This window comes from Sciurus carolinensis, chromosome 14, assembly GCF_902686445.1.
Source record: "Sciurus carolinensis chromosome 14, mSciCar1.2, whole genome shotgun sequence".
NCBI lineage: Eukaryota > Metazoa > Chordata > Mammalia > Rodentia > Sciuridae > Sciurus > Sciurus carolinensis.
The window spans coordinates 126,737-145,564 of NC_062226.1; the positions used below are offsets into that span (position 1 = coordinate 126,737).

Below are 18,828 nucleotides of genomic sequence, written 5' to 3' on the forward strand. Positions count from 1 at the left end.
AACTCTACACCAAGAATACAAATAACCCAATCAACAAATGGGCTAAGGATATGAACAGACGCTTCACAGAAGATGATCTACAAGCAATCAACAAACATATGAAAAAATGTTCACCATCTTTAGTAATAAGAGAAATGCAAATCAAAACTACACTAAGATTCCATCTCACCCCAATTAGAATGGCGATTATCAAGAATACAAGCAACAATAGGTATTGGAGAGGATGTGGGGAAAAAGGTACACTCATACATTGCTGGTGGGGTTGCAAATTAGTGCAGCCATTCTGGAAAGCAGTGCGGAGATTTCTTAGAAAACTTGGAATGGACCCACCATTTGACCCAGCTATCCCACTCCTCGGCCTATACCCAAAGGACTTAAAATCAGCATACTACAGAGATACAGCCACATCAATGTTCCATAGTTGCTCAATTCACAATAGCCAGACTGTGGAACCAACCTAGATGCCCTTCAATTGATGAATGGATAAAGAAACTGTGGTATATATATACAATGGAATATTACTCAGCTATAAAGAATAATAAAATTATGGCACTTGTAGGCAAATGGATGAAATTGGAGAATATCATGGTAAGTGAGATAAGCCAATCTCAAAAATCCAAAAGGCGAATGATCTCACTGATAAGCGGATGACACATAATGGGGGGTGGGAGGGGGGCAAGAATGGAGGAAGGAGGGACTGTATAGAGGGAAAAGAGGGGTGGGAGGAGTGGGGGGGAAGGAAAAAATAACAGAATGAATCAAACACCATTACCGTATGTAGATGTATGATTACACAAATGGAATGCTGTTACTCCATGTACAAACAGAAACAACATGTATCCCATCTGTTTACAATAAAATTAAATTAAAAAAAAAAAAAGAAAATGAACCAATGAATTGACCTTCACTAAAACAAATCTTCTACTCTATAAGTCATAGTGAAGAAAACAGAAGTATAGAAAATGAAAGAGAAAAAGAAAGGTACCAGGCAAATGCAAGCTAAAAACAAAAACCACAACAAACAAAACAAATGACCACAACAAAAAGCAGATGGTGACATTTAATGCCAGGCAAGGTGGACTGTTCTGGGGAGGAACTAAACAGAAAGCACTGGGTGAAGAAAGGCAGGTAACCGTGCATCAGTTCACACACTCGTAAGGATCTAACGGGTAGTGATGGCTCAATTCGCCCTCTTAAATGTACCAATTTACATTCCCAGCAGCCATGCACAAGAAGTGTATATGGGAACTTGTCCTGGGGGCTGACTACATGGGTACATTCAGTTTGTGAAAACTCAGTGAGCTGTATGTTTATGTATATTTATGTCTTGAGCACTTTTCTGTATGTTGTACATTAATATTTTTTAACTCAATAAAAATACAATTAAAATAAAAAATAAAAAGAAATGCAGGTAACCTATGAAGGCGGAATGGCGCCAGGCTGCATCAGGAAACCACCTGCTGGCCAAGTCACCCAGCAAAAGCCAGGAACACGGGGACTTTGTGAAAAGCCACGTGGTGAACACTCGCAACACCTGTCGGGACCTCCGGACCTCACGGACAGAAACCAGATGTCTGGGAGCCGGGAAAGCCTGACAGAGCTCAGCCCCACAGCTCTCGGGGGCAAGATACTCCGCGTTAATGGAACCTTCAAAATCCGGAGCTTACAGGTGTGCAGACCAACGGGCCACATTTTCCTATCTGATAGGATCAGAATAGAAAGAGGATCAAGATGTCAAACCCACTGATCAGTTAAGAAGCACACCCTTAGATGACCAGAGAAGTACAGGGGCCAGAAGGAGAGCAGCACAGCAGCTGTACACAGAGGGGACAGAGGAGAGCCTCACGCTCAAGTTAGAAAATCCAACAAAGCAAACCAAGGTGGAAAGAGAGATCTAAGATGAAAGCGAAAACAATGAAGTTGAGAACAAAGAAGCTGACTGCCGAGGACGCCCATCGACACCCACCACTGCCCGGGACGCCCATCGACACCCACCACTGCCCGGGACGCCCATCGACACCCACCACTGCCCGGGACGCCCATCGCCATCACCACTGCCGAGGACGCCCATCGCCATCACCACTGCCCCGGACGCCCATCGCCATCACCACTGCCCCGGACGCCCATCGACATCCACCTCCGCTCCGGCCTTGAGAAGCCAGGCGCTCCTCCCCATGGCCAGCAGGGGCCTGTGTGGTCTCCTCGCTCCCTCTGCTCTGGGGCACCCTCGCTCCGGAGACCCCTGGGTCTTTCTGCTTGAAGGCTGAACCCCAGTTGCCTTGCAGAACCTGCTGCCCACCACCCCCCACGGCTCCACCCGACCTGCTGCCCACCTGCCCTGCACATGACCACAGGGCTCCAGCAGGGCCCCAGGAAGGACAGGTGGCAGGACCTTGAGGCAGCACCTTCCATGGGGAGAAGAAAGCAGGGCAGGCAGGGCGAGGCGTCCACGAGCAGCAGGCTCCCTCGGAGAGCTCAGTGCGGAGGCCAGAGGACTGGTTGGGCTGGCAAGGTGACCAGGGCACCCAGGACCAGGGGCAGAGGCAGCAGGGAACTGGGCCTGGGACAGCGCAGACCCACCATACGGAAGTGTGTGTGCCTGTGTGTGCCCTCGGAGGGAGTGTGTGTGTGTGTGTGTGTGTGTGTGCTCCAAGGAGTGTGTGTGTGTGCTCCAAGGGAGAGTGTGTGTGTGTGTGTGTGTGTGTGCGCGCTCCAAGGAAGTATGTGTGTGTGTGTGTGTGTGTGCGCGCGCTCCAAGGAGTGTGTGTGTGTGCTCCAAGGGAGAGTGTGTGTGTGTGTGTGTGTGTGTGTGTGCTCCAAGGAGTGTGTGTGTGTGCTCCAAGGGAGAGTGTGTGTGTGTGTGTGTGTGTGTGCTCCAAGGAGTGTGTGTGTGTGCTCCAAGGGAGTGTGTGTGTGTGTGTGTGTGTGTGCGCGCTCCAAGGAGTGTGTGTGTGTGCTCCAAGGGAGAGTGTGTGTGTGTGTGTGTGTGCGCGCGCTCCAAGGAAGTATGTGTGTGTGTGTGTGTGTGTGTGCTCCAAGGAGTGTGTGTGTGTGCTCCAAGGGAGAGTGTGTGTGTGTGTGTGTGTGTGTGTGCGCTCCAAGGAAGTATGTGTGTGTGTGTGTGTGTGTGTGCGCGCTCCAAGGAGTGTGTGTGTGTGCTCCAAGGGAGAGTGTGTGTGTGTGTGTGTGTGTGTGTGCGCGCTCCAAGGAAGTATGTGTGTGTGTGTGTGTGTGTGCGCGCTCCAAGGAGTGTGTGTGTGTGCTCCAAGGGAGAGTGTGTGTGTGTGTGTGTGTGTGTGCGCGCTCCAAGGAAGTATGTGTGTGTGTGTGTGTGTGTGTGCGCGCTCCAAGGAGTGTGTGTGTGTGCTCCAAGGGAGAGTGTGTGTGTGTGTGTGTGTGTGTGTGCTCCAAGGAGTGTGTGTGTGTGCTCCAAGGGAGAGTGTGTGTGTGTGTGTGTGTGCTCCAAGGAGTGTGTGTGTGTGCTCCAAGGGAGAGTGTGTGTGTGTGTGTGTGTGTGTGCGCGCTCCAAGGAAGTATGTGTGTGTGTGTGTGTGTGTGTGCGCGCTCCAAGGAGTGTGTGTGTGTGCTCCAAGGGAGAGTGTGTGTGTGTGTGTGTGTGTGTGTGTGCTCCAAGGAGTGTGTGTGTGTGCTCCAAGGGAGAGTGTGTGTGTGTGTGTGTGCGCGCGCGCTCCAAGGAAGTATGTGTGTGTGTGTGTGTGTGTGTGTGTGCTCCAAGGAGTGTGTGTGTGTGCTCCAAGGGAGAGTGTGTGTGTGTGTGTGTGTGCGCGCGCTCCAAGGAAGTATGTGTGTGTGTGTGTGTGTGTGTGTGCTCCAAGGAGTGTGTGTGTGTGCTCCAAGGGAGAGTGTGTGTGTGTGTGTGTGTGTGCGCGCGCTCCAAGGAAGTATGTGTGTGTGTGTGTGTGTGTGCTCCAAGGAGTGTGTGTGTGCTCCAAGGGAGAGTGTGTGTGTGTGCGTGTGTGCGCGCTCCAAGTGTGTGTGTGTGTGTGTGTGTGTGTGTGCTCCAAGGAGTGTGTGTGTGTGCTCCAAGGGAGAGTGTGTGTGTGTGTGTGTGTGTGCGTGCTCCAAGGAAGTATGTGTGTGTGTGTGTGTGTGCTCCAAGGAGTGTGTGTGTGTGCTCCAAGGGAGAGTGTGTGTGTGTGTGCGCGCACGCGCTCCAAGGAAGTATGTGTGTGTGTGTGTGTGTGTGTGCTCCAAGAAAGTATGTGTGTGTGTGTGTGTGTGTTTGTGTGTGTCCTCTGAGGGAGAGTGTGTGTATGTGTATGTGTGTGTGTGTGTGTGTGTGTATGTGTCCTCTGAGGGAGAGTGTGTGTATGTGTATGTGTGTGTGTGTGTGTGTGTATGTGTCCTCTGAGGGAGTGTGTTCTTCCAAGGGAAAGTATGTGTGTTTGTGTGTGTGTCCTCTGAGGAAGTGTGTGTGTGTGTGTATGTGTCCTCTGAGGGAGAGTGTGTGCGCGTGTGCCTGTGTGTGTCCTCTGTGTGTGTGTGTGTGTGTGCCTGTGTGTCCTCTATGTGTGTCCTCTGTGTGCCTGTGTCCTAGGTGTGCCTGTGTGTGTCCTCTGTGTGTGTGTGTGTGTGCCTATGTGTCCTGTGTGTGTGTGCCTGGGTGTGTCCTGTGTGTCCTCTGTGTGTGCCTGTGTGTATCCTGTGTGTCCTCTGTGTGCCTGTGTGTGTACCTGTGTGTCCTCTGTGTGTGTGCCTGGGTGTGTCCTGTGTGTCCTCTTTGTGTGCCTGTGTGTATCCTGTGTGTCCTCTGTGTGCCTGTGTGTGTCCTCTGTGTGTGTGTGTGTGCCTGTGTGTCCTCTGTGTGTGCGCCTGGGTGTGTCCTGTGTGTCCTCTGTGTGTGTGCCTGTGTGTGTCCTCTGTGTGCCTGTGTGTCCTCTGTGTGTGTGCCTGTGTGTGTCCTGTGTGTGTTCTGTGTGTGTTCTGTGTGTGTGCCTGTGTGTGTCCTCTGTGTGCCTGGGTGTGTCCTGTGTGTCCTCTGTGTGTGTGCCTGGGTGTGTCCTGTGTGTCCTCTGTGTGCCTGGGTGTGTCCTGTGTGTCCTCTGTGTGTGTGCCTGGGTGTGTCCTGTGTGTCCTCTGTGTGTGTGCCTGTGTGTGTCCTCTGTGTGCCTGGGTGTGTTCTGTGTGTCTTCTGTGTGCCTGGGTGTGTCCTGTGTGTCCTCTGTGTGTGTCCTCTGTGTGCCTGGGTGTGTCCTGTGTGTCCTCTGTTTGTGTGCCTTGGTGTGTCCTGTGTGTCCTCTGTGTGTGTGCCTGGGTGTGTCCTGTGTGTCCTCTGTGTGTGTGCCTGTGTGTGTCCTCTGTGTGCCTGGGTGTGTTCTGTGTGTCTTCTGTGTGCCTGGGTGTGTCCTGTGTGTCCTCTGTGTGTGTCCTCTGTGTGCCTGGGTGTGTCCTGTGTGTCCTCTGTTTGTGTGCCTTGGTGTGTCCTGTGTGTCCTCTGTGTGTGTGCCTGGGTGTGTTCTGTGTGTCCTCTGTGTGCCTGGGTGTGTCCTCTGTGTGCCTGGGTGTGTCCTGTGTGTCCTCTGTGTGTGTGCCTGGGTGTGTCCTGTGTGTCCTCTGTGTGTGTGCCTGGGTGTGTCCTCTGGGCCTGAGTGGGTGTGCTGAGGAGAGAGCCTCCGGGGACTCGGTCCGTCCAGAGTCAGGCCTGGCAGCCCTGGGGCTCTCCGTCCTTGGCGCCGCAGAGCCAAGAGCAGCCAGCAGCCAGCAACGTGCATAAGCAGACAAGACCCCTGAGCAGGCATTTGGGCAGGTCCAGCCGCCAGCCGCTCGGAGCCAGGAGGAGCCCGGGACTCACCCAGGGCACAGAGGTCCGCGAGCCGGTCCTCCCCCTCCTCGGCGTGGATCAGGTCGTTCCGGCTCTTCTTGGTGGCGGCTCTCTTCAACACTGCTTTAAACCAAGGAGCAGGGATGGCATGAGCTGCCGTCTCAGGCAACCCCTTGGAACTGGGGTGTCCCTTCCACTGAGCTGGGCGTTACCCTTTCCTGAGCTTCTGTCTCAGCTGGAGCTGAGGATGATTCCTGGCACCTGTGGGCCCCTCTCAATCCTTGGGCAGGAGGGACCAGGAATTCTGAGGTTGGGTCTGCTTTCCTTTCCCTCCAAAATGAGGTCAACAGGAGGCCTGGTGACCGGGGAGACAGAAACAACCACCTGGGATGAGGCTACAGCTGCCAAGGGGCCAGTGCGAACCTGCTAGAGCCGTAGGTGTGCGCAGTCTTGGCAACTGTGCCATGACCACAGCATGCTTGCCTTCACCCCCACTCTGGCCCCAGGAGTCTTTCCATGGGAAAGACTGCACCCTAAGTTCTTGGACCTGCAGATATAAAGCTTCTGGAAAGCAGCACTGTCCACCACCTTGCACAGCACTGCCGTGCGTGCATCAGGAAGCCCAGGCTCAGACCCCAGGCCCAGGGCTGTGACCGTGCCAGGTGCCTGGCAGAGCAGAGTGTGTCTATGGGAACAGCAGGTGTGCGCCCGCACCACTGCCCTCCCAGCCCCAGAGCCCCCGCTATGTGTGGAGTGCCGGCCAATCACCTACCATCCAAAGGGGACTTCTCCTCTGCATTCTTGTCCTCCTCTGCCAGCATGACTTCCTCTGTGAAAGGACACAGCCTGCAGTCAGAGCCTTCCAGCCCGTCCCCAAGACACCCTGGACAAGGGCACAGCCCTTTCTGGAAGTCACCCAAGTTCCTCCTCTGCTCCACTCCTACTCTTTCGGCAGACAGCAAAACTATGTCTAGGTCCCTTCTTCTAAGACCCAGACAAGGCTCCATGCAGCGAGGACAGCTGCCTCACCCGTCCCACGTCCCCACCTACACTCACCCTCCTCAGGAGCACTGCCCACCTGTGAGTTCATCCCTGGGGACACATCTGTGGACCCTCAAGTGGCAGGACGTGCCCACAGCAGTGAGAGCACAGGCCAGGCCGGGGGACCTGGAAAGTCCGGGTTTTCAGAGCCCACAGCCAGGGCTTGGAGGGAGCCGAGGTCAAGGGCAGGGCACTCAGGTCTAATGTGGGCATGCCACAACCCCCACGAAAAGCCCACTGTGCTCAGTGCCAGTCGGCTGCCTGGTGCCGAGCCTGGTGAGCTGGGGAGAAAGGCCTCCTTAAGACAAAGCCCTCCCAGCAACCTCAGCTTTCCTGCCATGAGCTCTACCCCACCAGCAGGGAGCAGAGCAGACTTGGGGACAGAGAAAGAAAGAGGGCAGGCCAGGGGTACTGCACCAGGTCCCAGAGATTCTCACCAGCCTTGAAGATCCACTCCAGGTACCCGTTGAGCTCCCGCTCAATCTGCTGCTGCCGGCGGAGCTTCAGGAAGGCACGGCGGTTCTCCACCCGCTCTCGCTCCTTGGCAAACTCCCTGCACCACGCACCGGCCAGGGAGGCAAACAGCAGTCAGCACAAAGACCCCATGGCTCCCAGGTGCATAGACCCAGAGACAAAGGGATAGAATAGGAGGTGCAGGCCACAGGCTCCCTCCAGCCCACGAGAGGGTTGCGTTCCCACCTGCTGGGAACCCACGCTCTCTGGTCAACCTTCCCCCATGCGGTGTCTACAGCAGAGGCCCAGGCTCTCCACAGTCCTGGTCACTGCCAGCCTTCTCCCCAACACACCCTGGCTCCATCCCCAGGAATCCCCCACAGCACACAAGTGCCATGCAGTCCACACCACTGAGCCTGTAGCTGCTGAACTCTGCCTGGAAGACCCTCCTCCCTTCACCTGGCTCACTCCTAGGCCCTCTCTGGGTCTCAGCTGAGATGCCACTTCCTCACATGCCTTCTCTAAGCCCCAGGCCTCCGTGCTTCCCCACTAGACTAGATTAGGAGCTCTAAACTAGAAGCCCCTGTGGGCTCAGCTGGTCTTTGTGGCGAAGCATGGAAAAACACGGCAATAACAATCATGTCCCTTGTAGGAGAGGTCTGAAGCTGAGCACCGTCCAGCACTGGAGCACGCGGGCTGTGCCCCGGTGCCGCCCGCCCTGCGTCTGTTCTTTCCAGGCCACCATGCAGCTCCCTCAGCCTGGGCCTGAGCAGGAGGCTTCAGGGCAGGCAGAAGGCAGACACAGAGGGGTCTGTTATGATTTGGATATGAAGTATCCCCCAAAACTGATGTTTTGAGGGCTGGGCCCCCCAACACAGCACAGTTCAGAGGTGGGGTTTGGGGAAGTGGTCAGATCATGGGGGCTCTGACCTGGTCAGTGGGCTAATTACTCAAAGGCAGGTGGGACCTAATTGGAGGAGTGGGCCTCTGGGGGTGTGCCCTTGGGGATGATCTTGTCCCTGGCTCCTCACTCTCTGGCCCCTCCACTCCCAGAGGCCGTGAGCTGAGCAGCTGCCTCTACCTCGCCTGTCCACCACACCCTTCTGCCTCACTCAGGTCCAAAGCAGAGGAGTCAGTCGACATGGACTGAAACCTCTGAAACCCTGAGCCAAAATAAACCTTTTTTCCTTTAGGTCTTTTTATGTTAGGTTTTTTGGTCACAGTAATATAAAGTCAACTAACACCGTGTCTGAGGGTGGGCAGAGGCGGCCCTGAACCTGAGCAGGGTCCTCAGAGGGGGCAAAATGGAGACACAAAGGGGGTCCGATGATCAGGTGGGGCAGAGGCAGGCCAGGCCTGGCACACTCTGCGTCCTTTCAGCACAGCGTCCTCGTTGTCATGCAAGAATAGGAACCTCAAAACCCGGCCGCAGAGCAGGGCAAGAAGGCCTGTGCACCCTCGAGCCCAGGCCGCCCATATCCCACTCCCAGTGAGGGGCCAGGAAGCACCTCTCAGGAGGGACTCCCAGCTCTGCAGCCTTGATCCCGCTGTAGGTGCTCAGCACAAAAGGCCAGTTGGTGGTGGGGGCCAGGGAAAGGCTGGAGTGGACATTTGAGACTCTCGTCTCCCTTGTGGTAACAGAGGGGCTCTGTGGCCATGGAGACTGCCCAGAAACCCCAGCGCAGACCACACCCCTGTAGGGGCAGCAGAAGCCCCTCTCTACAGCAGAGGCACAGCAGAGTGTAAGGATGTAAAGGAGGGAAGGAGGCAAGAAGATGGCCAATGGACAGGTCAAGATGTGGCACACAGCAAAGGCCCCAGCGCAGGACACCAGGAGCACCCTGCGTCACGTGTGCCCACGTCTGACTCCATTCCAGTTCCCCCATTCTGAGAACACAGGGAATCCGCATGAGTCCCACAGGGCTCTTACCCTGAGAGCACACCCAGCACAAGGTTGAGCATGAAGAAGGAGCCGATGATGATGAGGGGGATGAAGTAGAGCCAGTTCCATGTGTTGCCAGCTGCATCATTTGTCTGGAAGCAAGAAGGAAGAGATGAGGATGGACAGACAGACAGCCCGGGCCACAGAAGTGAGCAGGACCCTTGCAGCCCTCCTCAGAAGCAAACACCTGGCAGGGTCCAGGCAGGGCGTCCAGGCAGGGTCAGAGGTCAAGTGCGACTCACGATCAGACCTGCCTTTGCCCTGTAGAGCTTCCCCCAGCCTGAGGCTCCCCGAAGACCAATCACTGCCCACCAATGCTGAAAAGTCCAGAAGTAGGCCCAGGAGCCAAAGGCTGCTCCAGATGCCCCAAGGGCTGCATCCTGGCCTCTGTCTGGTGGAACACCTCCCTAGTAGGACACCCTCAGCCTCCCTGAGCAGCCCCAATGACATCTGTTCCTAGCAGAGCCCCAGTCTCCAAGGTCCACATCCAGACATCCATCTGCAGCAGCCCCACAACCCAGGGGCCATGTGAGCCTCCATGCTGTATTCTCCAGAGACCCAAGGGAGAGACCCAAGGGACAGTTCTCACCATATGCCCAACACGGTCAACACCCAGATGTGATATGCACAGCTGAAGGCAAAGAAAGGCCATCTCCCCCCGAGCCTTCTTTTTATAGCACAGCCCACAAAAGGGTGAGCTCTCCTGAATCCAATTTAATTCCACAGCTGTTGTTTTGTTTCTGGGTCCCAGCAGACTTGGCTAAGAGGAGTGGAAAACCTCTTTCTCCATGTGAGCCTAGTACAAGAGGCAAACCAACAGGGAGATGGGTGGTGAGGGTGGGCACTACCTGGGCCTCCCTTTAGAGAGAGTCCACAAGTCAGGGACCAGGGCACCTAGCAGGATAGAGGCAGGAGGACAACCTGAACATGCCCTACAGCTGGGGTTGATCTCCAGGAACCACCATCAGGATGGGGCATCTGGCAGCATTTGCAGACTCTACCCCTGGAGAGTCCTGAGTCCCTTGGACTAACTGCAGCTTGCAGCTTCAGACCCCTGAATACTGACTTCCAAATGGTTCCAAAACCCCTGGATCCCAACCCATGACCAACATTCAGAATCCCAGCTCTCACTGCAGTTCATGTTCCTGGACCCACAGGCAGCTCAGATCCACGGACTGGAAGGCCACCAAAGCCACCAACTTCCCTGAAGGCCACAGTTGCTGTCCTTGAAAGAGGAGAGACACTGCTGCAAACGCAGCCCCATCACCTTGAATATATCAGACACATACAATCTAATGCATGTCTATATGCCTGTATATCTAGGTGTACACACACACACACAAACACACACCACAACACAGCCTGAAACACGTGGAGCTACAGCATTCAAGTCAGTCATGGTGGCACGCACCTGAGTCCCAGTTACTCCTGCTGAGGCAGGAGGATCACAAGTTCCAGGTCAGCCTGGGCAACTTAGTGAGACCCTGTCTTTAAATAAAATAAAAGGGTTGAGGATGTAGCTCAGTGGTAGAGCACCCCTGAGTTCAATCCCTAGTTCAAAAAAAAAAAATCTAACATTCATATTATCAGAATGACAGGCAGCAGCAGAAGAAAGAGGACAAAGCTAAAAAAATCCTTCAAGAAGCCACGCAAACTCCACATAGCATAGAAGTGATCCGCAAGACACATGACTCAAACTTCGCGCAAACTCCACATAGCATAGAAGTGATCCGCAAGACACATGACTCAAACTTCTGAGAACTAAAAACAAAGAAAAAATCTTGAAAGCAGCAAGGTTTTCTCTTCATAGGTTTGTGTGTGCACATTCATACAGATACACATGCACACCTAGACCCATAGACATTCAGGTCCACGTTACACTGAGGTATGCATCTGATGCCTGTGTGTCAGATGGGGTATTCTTCTTGATGTTCACTGATCTTCTCCCATATCCCTCCATGCCTTACTTCTAGGGGAAAATGATTCAAAAGATTTCTCATCAGAAGCCAGGGAGGCCAGGGAGGTGAAAGAAAGAAAAGAGCTGTTGATCCAGATACCTGCACCCTTGAAAACAGAGCTGGGGAATCAAGACATTCAGAAGAAAAACCAGGAAGAGTAAAGGAGTCAGTCACCAGCAGAGCTCCCCTCGAAGAATGGCTAATGAAACTTTAAAAAAGGAATCACTGACCACTAGGAAGGAAGGACAGAATCATGGACATGTAGATTTTCTTTTTTCCTTCTGAGTTTTCTAAATCCTGTTTGACAATTCAAAGCGAGACTCACAGCGCTGTCTCATGTGGTTCTAAATGTACAGAGAGGACACGTGTAAGGCGATCATGTTACAAAAGGTAAAGAGAGGCAGAGAAGGCAAGGTCTATTCTCTTCCCTTGAGCTGGTGAGGATGGCACCAGCAGACACAACACAGCCAGCAACCACCCAGAACAGAAGGGTGCCGTGCGCGGGAACGTTAAGATGGGATTCCAGAAGAATAAACTAGAAGTCAGCTAACCCACAGGAAGACAGGGAAAGAGCAGTAAACAAAAACTACTACAGGCGCACACAGATAAAAAGACAAAGATCAGATGGTGGATCTAACTACAATTCACTTTACGTTGTCTAGAAAAAATTTACTTCAAATGTAAACGTAGGCAGGTTGGAAGCAAAGTATGAACCACATCCCCAGCCCTCTTCTATATTTTATTTAGAGACAGGTTCTCACTGAGTTCCTAAGCGCCTCGCCAAGTTGCTGAGGCTGGCTTCGAACTCACGATCCTCCTGCCTCAGCCTCCCAAACCGCTGGGATTACAGGCGTGCACCACTGCACCTGGTGGGAAACGGTATTTCATATAAATATTCATTGAAAAAAAAGTGGAGTGGCTATATTAATATCAGATAAAGTTGACTTCAGAGCAAAATCTACCAGAAATACAGCACAATGTACATAATAAAAAGAGTCAATTCATCACAAAGACAATAATTCTAAACGTACGTGCAGCCAACAAATGTGCTGCAACATAAGACAACCAAAAACTGATAGAACTAAAAGGAGAAATAGACAAAGTCACAAAGTTGGAGACCTCTTCACTTTTTCTCAAAAATTCAAAGAAGAACTAGACAGAAAATCAACAAGGACACAGAAAAACTCAACAACCCTACCACCCAACAGAATTCAGTTGACATTTATACACAGCACACAACAGCAACAGAATACACTTCCTTTTCAAGTACAAATACCAACACAGACCATAATCTGAACCATATACCAAAACTCAACAAATTTAAAAGAATTAAAATTCTTACAATTCAGTGTATCCTCCACTACAATAGAATCAAACAAGAAATAACAGAGGGAGAAGAAGTAACTCTCAAACACAAGGAAGACAATTCAAAGGAGAGGCCTCAAGAAAGCTTAAAAATACACTGAACTGAATGAAAATAAGAATACAATGTATCAAATTTGTACACAGCTAAAGCAAGGCCAAGAGGAAAATTATATTACATGTCTGTGTTACAAAGTAAGGAAAATCTCAGATTAATGATCTAAGCGTCCAACTCAAGAAACTTTAAAAAAAAAGAAAAGCAACATAAACCAGACTCAAGTAGAAGGAAATAAATAAGAGCAAAACAAGCAGAATTAGAAAGAGAAATAACAGAGAAAATCAGTGAGAATGTGAAGTGGTTCTTTGAGGAAAATCAGCTAAACTGACAAACTTCTAGCAATACAAAGAAAAAAAGAAAAAAACATGCGTTACCTTAATCAGTAATGAAGCAGATCCAGCAAACATCAAAAGGACAGTAAGAGAACACTATCAACAACTTTACATACATCTATCTGACAATGTGGATGAAAGGGATCAATTTCTGAAGACCACAACTTATTCACTATAAAATAATAGTCCTATCATTGTGAAGGAAAGTGAAATAATAACTTAAAAATTTCCCCCCAAAAGGATAGGCACAGATCAATGGAATTGAATTAATGATCTAGAACTAAATCCTGACTTACACAATCAGGTGCTTTTAATAAGCTGCTGGGACAATTCAATGGGGAAAAAAATAGCCTTCTCAACCAATGGGGTTGGGACTAGTAGGACTCCACAGGCAAGAGCATGAAGCTGGGCCCTACCTCACACCAGGGGGACATCGACTCACCATGGACCACGAAGCCAGATGCAAGAGCAGAAACTAGGAAACCCCCACAGAAAACAAAGTTACGGCTCTACATTAGATTATATAGCCTGACATATATCGAGGATATATAACCTTGATTAGGCAACAAATAGATTCTTAGATATAACACTAAAAACACAACTGGTGAAAAGAAAAATAGAAAAATTAAACTTCATCAAAACAAAATATTTTGCACTCCAAGTGATACCATCAAGAAACAAACAAAAAAAGACAACATCAAAATAGGAGAAAATATTTTAAAATACTTCATTTGAAAGGAGACTAATATCCAGAATATAAAATGAAAACTTACAGGTAAACAATAAAAAGGCAATAAACCAATTTAAGGGAGCTAAGGATAGGCATAGACATTTCTCCAAAGAAGGTATGCAAAGAAGGTATAAAAGATGCTGAACATCATAAACCAAAACTAGATACCACTGCACACCCCTTAGGATTGGAATTAGAAAGACAATAACAGGCACTGGTGAGATGCAGAGAAACAGGAACACCTTTGCATTACTGGTCAGATGTAAAGTGGTACAGCAATTGTGGGAAGATTTGGTGGTTCCTCAAACACTAAATGTGAAACTATCATATAATCCAGCAATTCTACTCTTAAGCACATACCCAAGAGAAACAAAAATACATCCTATGCAAAAATCTGTATGTGAATATTCACAGCAGCATTATTCATAATTTTAAAAGAGGATACAATCCATAAGTCCATCAATGATAGGATATAAAAAATATATGGTCTATCCACACAATGTACTCATACTGGACAATAATGATATAAAGTGAGTGTGAAAACACAAATGGCTACCTATTTTCAGATTCCACAAGTAAGAAATGTCTGGAAAAGATGAACATACAGAGACATAAAAGTCAGTGATTGCCAGGGCCTAGGGAATGGAGGAATGAGGACTGATTGCTAGTGATATAGAGTTTCTTTTTTGATTGATAAAAATGTTTTTAAATTAGATAATAGTGATGATTACATATATTTTTGAACATACACAACCTCTGAAATACACAATTTAAAATGGTGAATTTCTGGTATGCAAATTATACTCTAACAAAAGCATTATTAACAAAAAACAAACAAACAAAAAAAAACTGCGCCAGGCACAGTGGCTCACTCCTGTGATCCCAGCAGCTCGGAAGGCTGAAGCAGGAAGATCACAAGTTCAAAGCCAGCCTCAGCAACTTAGTGAGGTACTAAGCAACTCAGTGAGATCCTGTCTCTAAATAAAATTCTAAACAGGGCTTGGGATGTGGCTCAGTGGTCAAGTGCCCCTGAGTTCAATCCCCACTATCCAAATAAACAAACAAACTACAGCAGGGTGTAGCTCAATGGTAGATCACTTCATGCAAGGGCCTGGGTTGGATCTCAACAGAGCATAAAAACAAAAAAATAAATTCCAAAACAAAATCTCTAGGCCCAGAAAGTTCACTGTAGAATTCTAGTAGACATTTTAAAAAGGACACCATTTTTACAGACTCTTCCAGAAAATGAGGAGTAAATACTTTCCAATTCATTTTATGAAGCTTATATTAACTTGATACCAAAATCAAACAGAGAGTACCAAAAAGAAGAGGAGGAGGAGGAGGAAGAAATTGCAGACCAAAATTCCTCATTAATATAGATAAAAGAATTCTTAATAAAAACATAAGCAAAAAGAATATAACAATATGCAAAAAGAATTATATATCATGTAAAAACCATGTAATGTAAATACCATGTAATGTAAAATTTATTCCATGAATGCAAAGCTGGTCCATATTCAAAAACCAATAGAATATAATAACTTTCACCATAATACCTAAAGGAGAAAAATCACATGATCATATCAGTACAGACAAATCCTCTGACAAAATTCAGCATCCATTTATTACCAGTGACCTCGGAAAGTGAGAATGGCGGCGAGCAGCACCCAGCCCGCTCCAGCCTGCAGCTGCTAGCACCCAGCACCCAGCCCACTCCAGCCTGCAGCTACCTTGCACACAGCACCCAGCCCACTCCAGCCTGCAGCTGCTAGCACCCAGCACCCAGCCCGCTCCAGCCTGCAGCTGCTTGCACCCAGCACCCAGCCCGCTCCAGCCTGCAGCTACCTTGCACACAGCACCCAGCCCACTCCAGCCTGCAGCTGCTAGCACCCAGCACCCAGCCCGCTCCAGCCTGCAGCTACCTTGCACACAGCACCCAGCCCACTCCAGCCTGCAGCTGCTAGCACCCAGCACCCAGCCCGCTCCAGCCTGCAGCTACCTTGCACACAGCACCCAGCCCACTCCAGCCTGCAGCTGCTAGCACCCAGCACCCAGCCCGCTCCAGCCTGCAGCTGCTTGCACCCAGCACCCAGCCCGCTCCAGCCTGCAGCTGCTAGCACCCAGCACCCAGCCCGCTCCAGCCTGCAGCTACCTTGCACACAGCACCCAGCCCGCTCCAGCCTGCAGCTGCTAGCACCCAGCACCCAGCCCGCTCCAGCCTGCAGCTGCTAGCACCCAGCACCCAGCCCACTCCAGCCTGCAGCTACCTTGCACACAGCACCCAGCCCGCTCCAGCCTGCAGCTGCTAGCACCCAGCACCCAGCCCGCTCCAGCCTGCAGCTACCTTGCACACAGCACCCAGCCCACTCCAGCCTGCAGCTGCTAGCACCCAGCACCCAGCCCGCTCCAGCCTGCAGCTACCTTGCACACAGCACCCAGCCCACTCCAGCCTGCAGCTGCTTGCACCCAGCACCCAGCCCGCTCCAGCCTGCAGCTGCTCACACCCAGCACCCAGCCCACTCCAGCCTGCAGCTACCTTGCACACAGCACCCAGCCCACTCCAGCCTGCAGCTGCTAGCACCCAGCACCCAGCCCGCTCCAGCCTGCAGCTACCTTGCACACAGCACCCAGCCCACTCCAGCCTGCAGCTGCTAGCACCCAGCACCCAGCCCGCTCCAGCCTGCAGCTACCTTGCACACAGCACCCAGCCCACTCCAGCCTGCAGCTGCTAGCACCCAGCACCCAGCCCGCTCCAGCCTGCAGCTGCTTGCACCCAGCACCCAGCCCACTCCAGCCTGCAGCTGCTTGCACCCAGCACCCAGCCCGCTCCAGCCTGCAGCTGCTTGCACCCAGCACCCAGCCCGCTCCAGCCTGCAGCTACCTTGCACACAGCACCCAGCCCGCTCCAGCCTGCAGCTGCTAGCACCCAGCACCCAGCCCGCTCCAGCCTGCAGCTACCTTGCACACAGCACCCAGCCCGCTCCAGCCTGCAGCTGCTAGCACCCAGCACCCAGCCCGCTCCAGCCTGCAGCTACCTTGCACACAGCACCCAGCCCACTCCAGCCTGCAGCTGCTAGCACCCAGCACCCAGCCCGTTCCAGCCTGCAGCTGCTTGCACCCAGCACCCAGCCCGCTCCAGCCTGCAGCTGCTAGCACCCAGCACCCAGCCCGCTCCAGCCTGCAGCTACCTTGCACACAGCACCCAGCCCGCTCCAGCCTGCAGCTGCTAGCACCCAGCACCCAGCCCGCTCCAGCCTGCAGCTACCTTGCACACAGCACCCAGCCCACTCCAGCCTGCAGCTGCTAGCACCCAGCACCCAGCCCGTTCCAGCCTGCAGCTGCTTGCACCCAGCACCCAGCCCGCTCCAGCCTGCAGCTGCTAGCACCCAGCACCCAGCCCGCTCCAGCCTGCAGCTACCTTGCACACAGCACCCAGCCCGCTCCAGCCTGCAGCTGCTAGCACCCAGCACCCAGCCCGCTCTAGCCTGCAGCTGCTCACACCCAGCACCCAGCCCACTCCAGCCTGCAGCTACCTTGCACACAGCACCCAGCCCACTCCAGCCTGCAGCTGCTAGCACCCAGCACCCAGCCCACTCCAGCCTGCAGCTGCTAGCACCCAGCACCCAGCCCACTCCAGCCTGCAGCTGCTAGCACCCAGCACCCAGCCCGCTCCAGCCTGCAGCTACCTTGCACACAGCACCCAGCCCACTCCAGCCTGCAGCTGCTAGCACCCAGCACCCAGCCCACTCCAGCCTGCAGCTGCTTGCACCCAGCACCCAGCCCGCTCCAGCCTGCAGCTGCTTGCACCCAGCACCCAGCCCGCTCCAGCCTGCAGCTACCTTGCACACAGCACCCAGCCCGCTCCAGCCTGCAGCTGCTTGCACCCAGCACCCAGCCCGCTCCAGCCTGCAGCTGCTTGCACCCAGCACCCAGCCCGCTCCAGCCTGCAGCTGCTTGCACCCAGCACCCAGCCCGCTCCAGCCTGCAGCTACCTTGCACACAGCACCCAGCCCGCTCCAGCCTGCAGCTGCTAGCACCCAGCACCCAGCCCGCTCCAGCCTGCAGCTACCTTGCACACAGCACCCAGCCCACTCCAGCCTGCAGCTGCTTGCACCCAGCACCCAGCCCGCTCCAGCCTGCAGCTGCTCACACCCAGCACCCAGCCCACTCCAGCCTGCAGCTACCTTGCACACAGCACCCAGCCCACTCCAGCCTGCAGCTGCTTTGCATGTGCCGTGGAAGGCTGAGGGCTTTGCCCTGCCTGGAGCAGGACCGCACACCTCCTTTCAACAGTCGTACTCAAATAACGCTGAATATTCTAGCCCATGCAATAAACCACTTTTCTTCTTGAAAATAAAAGACATAAAATAAAAGGTGTTGATCTGCAGGTCAAGACCTATAGACAAATAGAATAGAATAGGGCCCAGAAATAAGCCCTTGAATATAAGGTCAAATGATTTCTGACAAGGGTGCTAAGGCCATTCAGTGAGGAATGGACAGTCCTTTCAATGAATGGTGTACAGAAAGTGGAAATGTACATGCAAGAGTGAAGTTGGACCCTACCTAAAACTATCCACAAAAATTAACTCAAAATGGATCAAAGACCTAAATGTAAGATCTTTAAAAAATTAAACTCTTTAAAAAATAAGCCAAAAGCTTCATGATATTGGATTTGGCAATGATTTATTACATACGATATCAAATGCATAGATAAGAAAATAAGAAAAAGAAAATTTTAAAAAATCATGAAAATTTTTAAATTTTGTAGACTTTTGAGACACTATCATCAGAACAAAAGTGCAACACACAGAACAGAATGGGGGAACATCTGCAAATCCCATAGAGAACTCCTAAGTTTAACAATAAAAATCTCTTTAACCAAACAAAACAGGTATAGGACTCATGCTGAACACTACCAAATCCTAATGAAAGAAATCAATGACAACCTAAAGAAATGGAAAGATACTCCCTGTTCAGTGACTGGAAAACCCAGCCTAATAAAGACATTAATTCTCCCAAACCAAACAAGTCTGATTTCAAGACTTCAGTACAACTACAGGAATCAAGACTGTGTGGCACTCACAGAGAAAGGGACAGACACATATACGAAACTGAAACAGACCCACACAAATAGGCCCAGATGACTTCTGCAAAGGTGCAAAGCTGTTCA

The 18,828-nt window shown here is 51.6% G+C and overlaps 1 protein-coding gene across 1 annotated transcript in view; it reads right to left on the reverse strand.

Moving 5' to 3' along the window:
• Positions 1-18,828, reverse strand: part of Cacna1b (calcium voltage-gated channel subunit alpha1 B) — a gene marked incomplete at its 3' end in the record, with an annotated part of 192,520 nt that overhangs the window by 121,213 nt on the left and 52,479 nt on the right. The window contains exons 7-10 of the mRNA XM_047525413.1: positions 9,207-9,310; positions 7,261-7,376; positions 6,555-6,611; positions 5,813-5,905 (exon numbers count right to left, since the gene is read on the reverse strand). Of these exons, the coding sequence (XP_047381369.1) occupies positions 5,813-5,905; positions 6,555-6,611; positions 7,261-7,376; positions 9,207-9,310 (370 nt within the window). The remainder of the gene's footprint in view (positions 1-5,812; positions 5,906-6,554; positions 6,612-7,260; positions 7,377-9,206; positions 9,311-18,828) is intronic.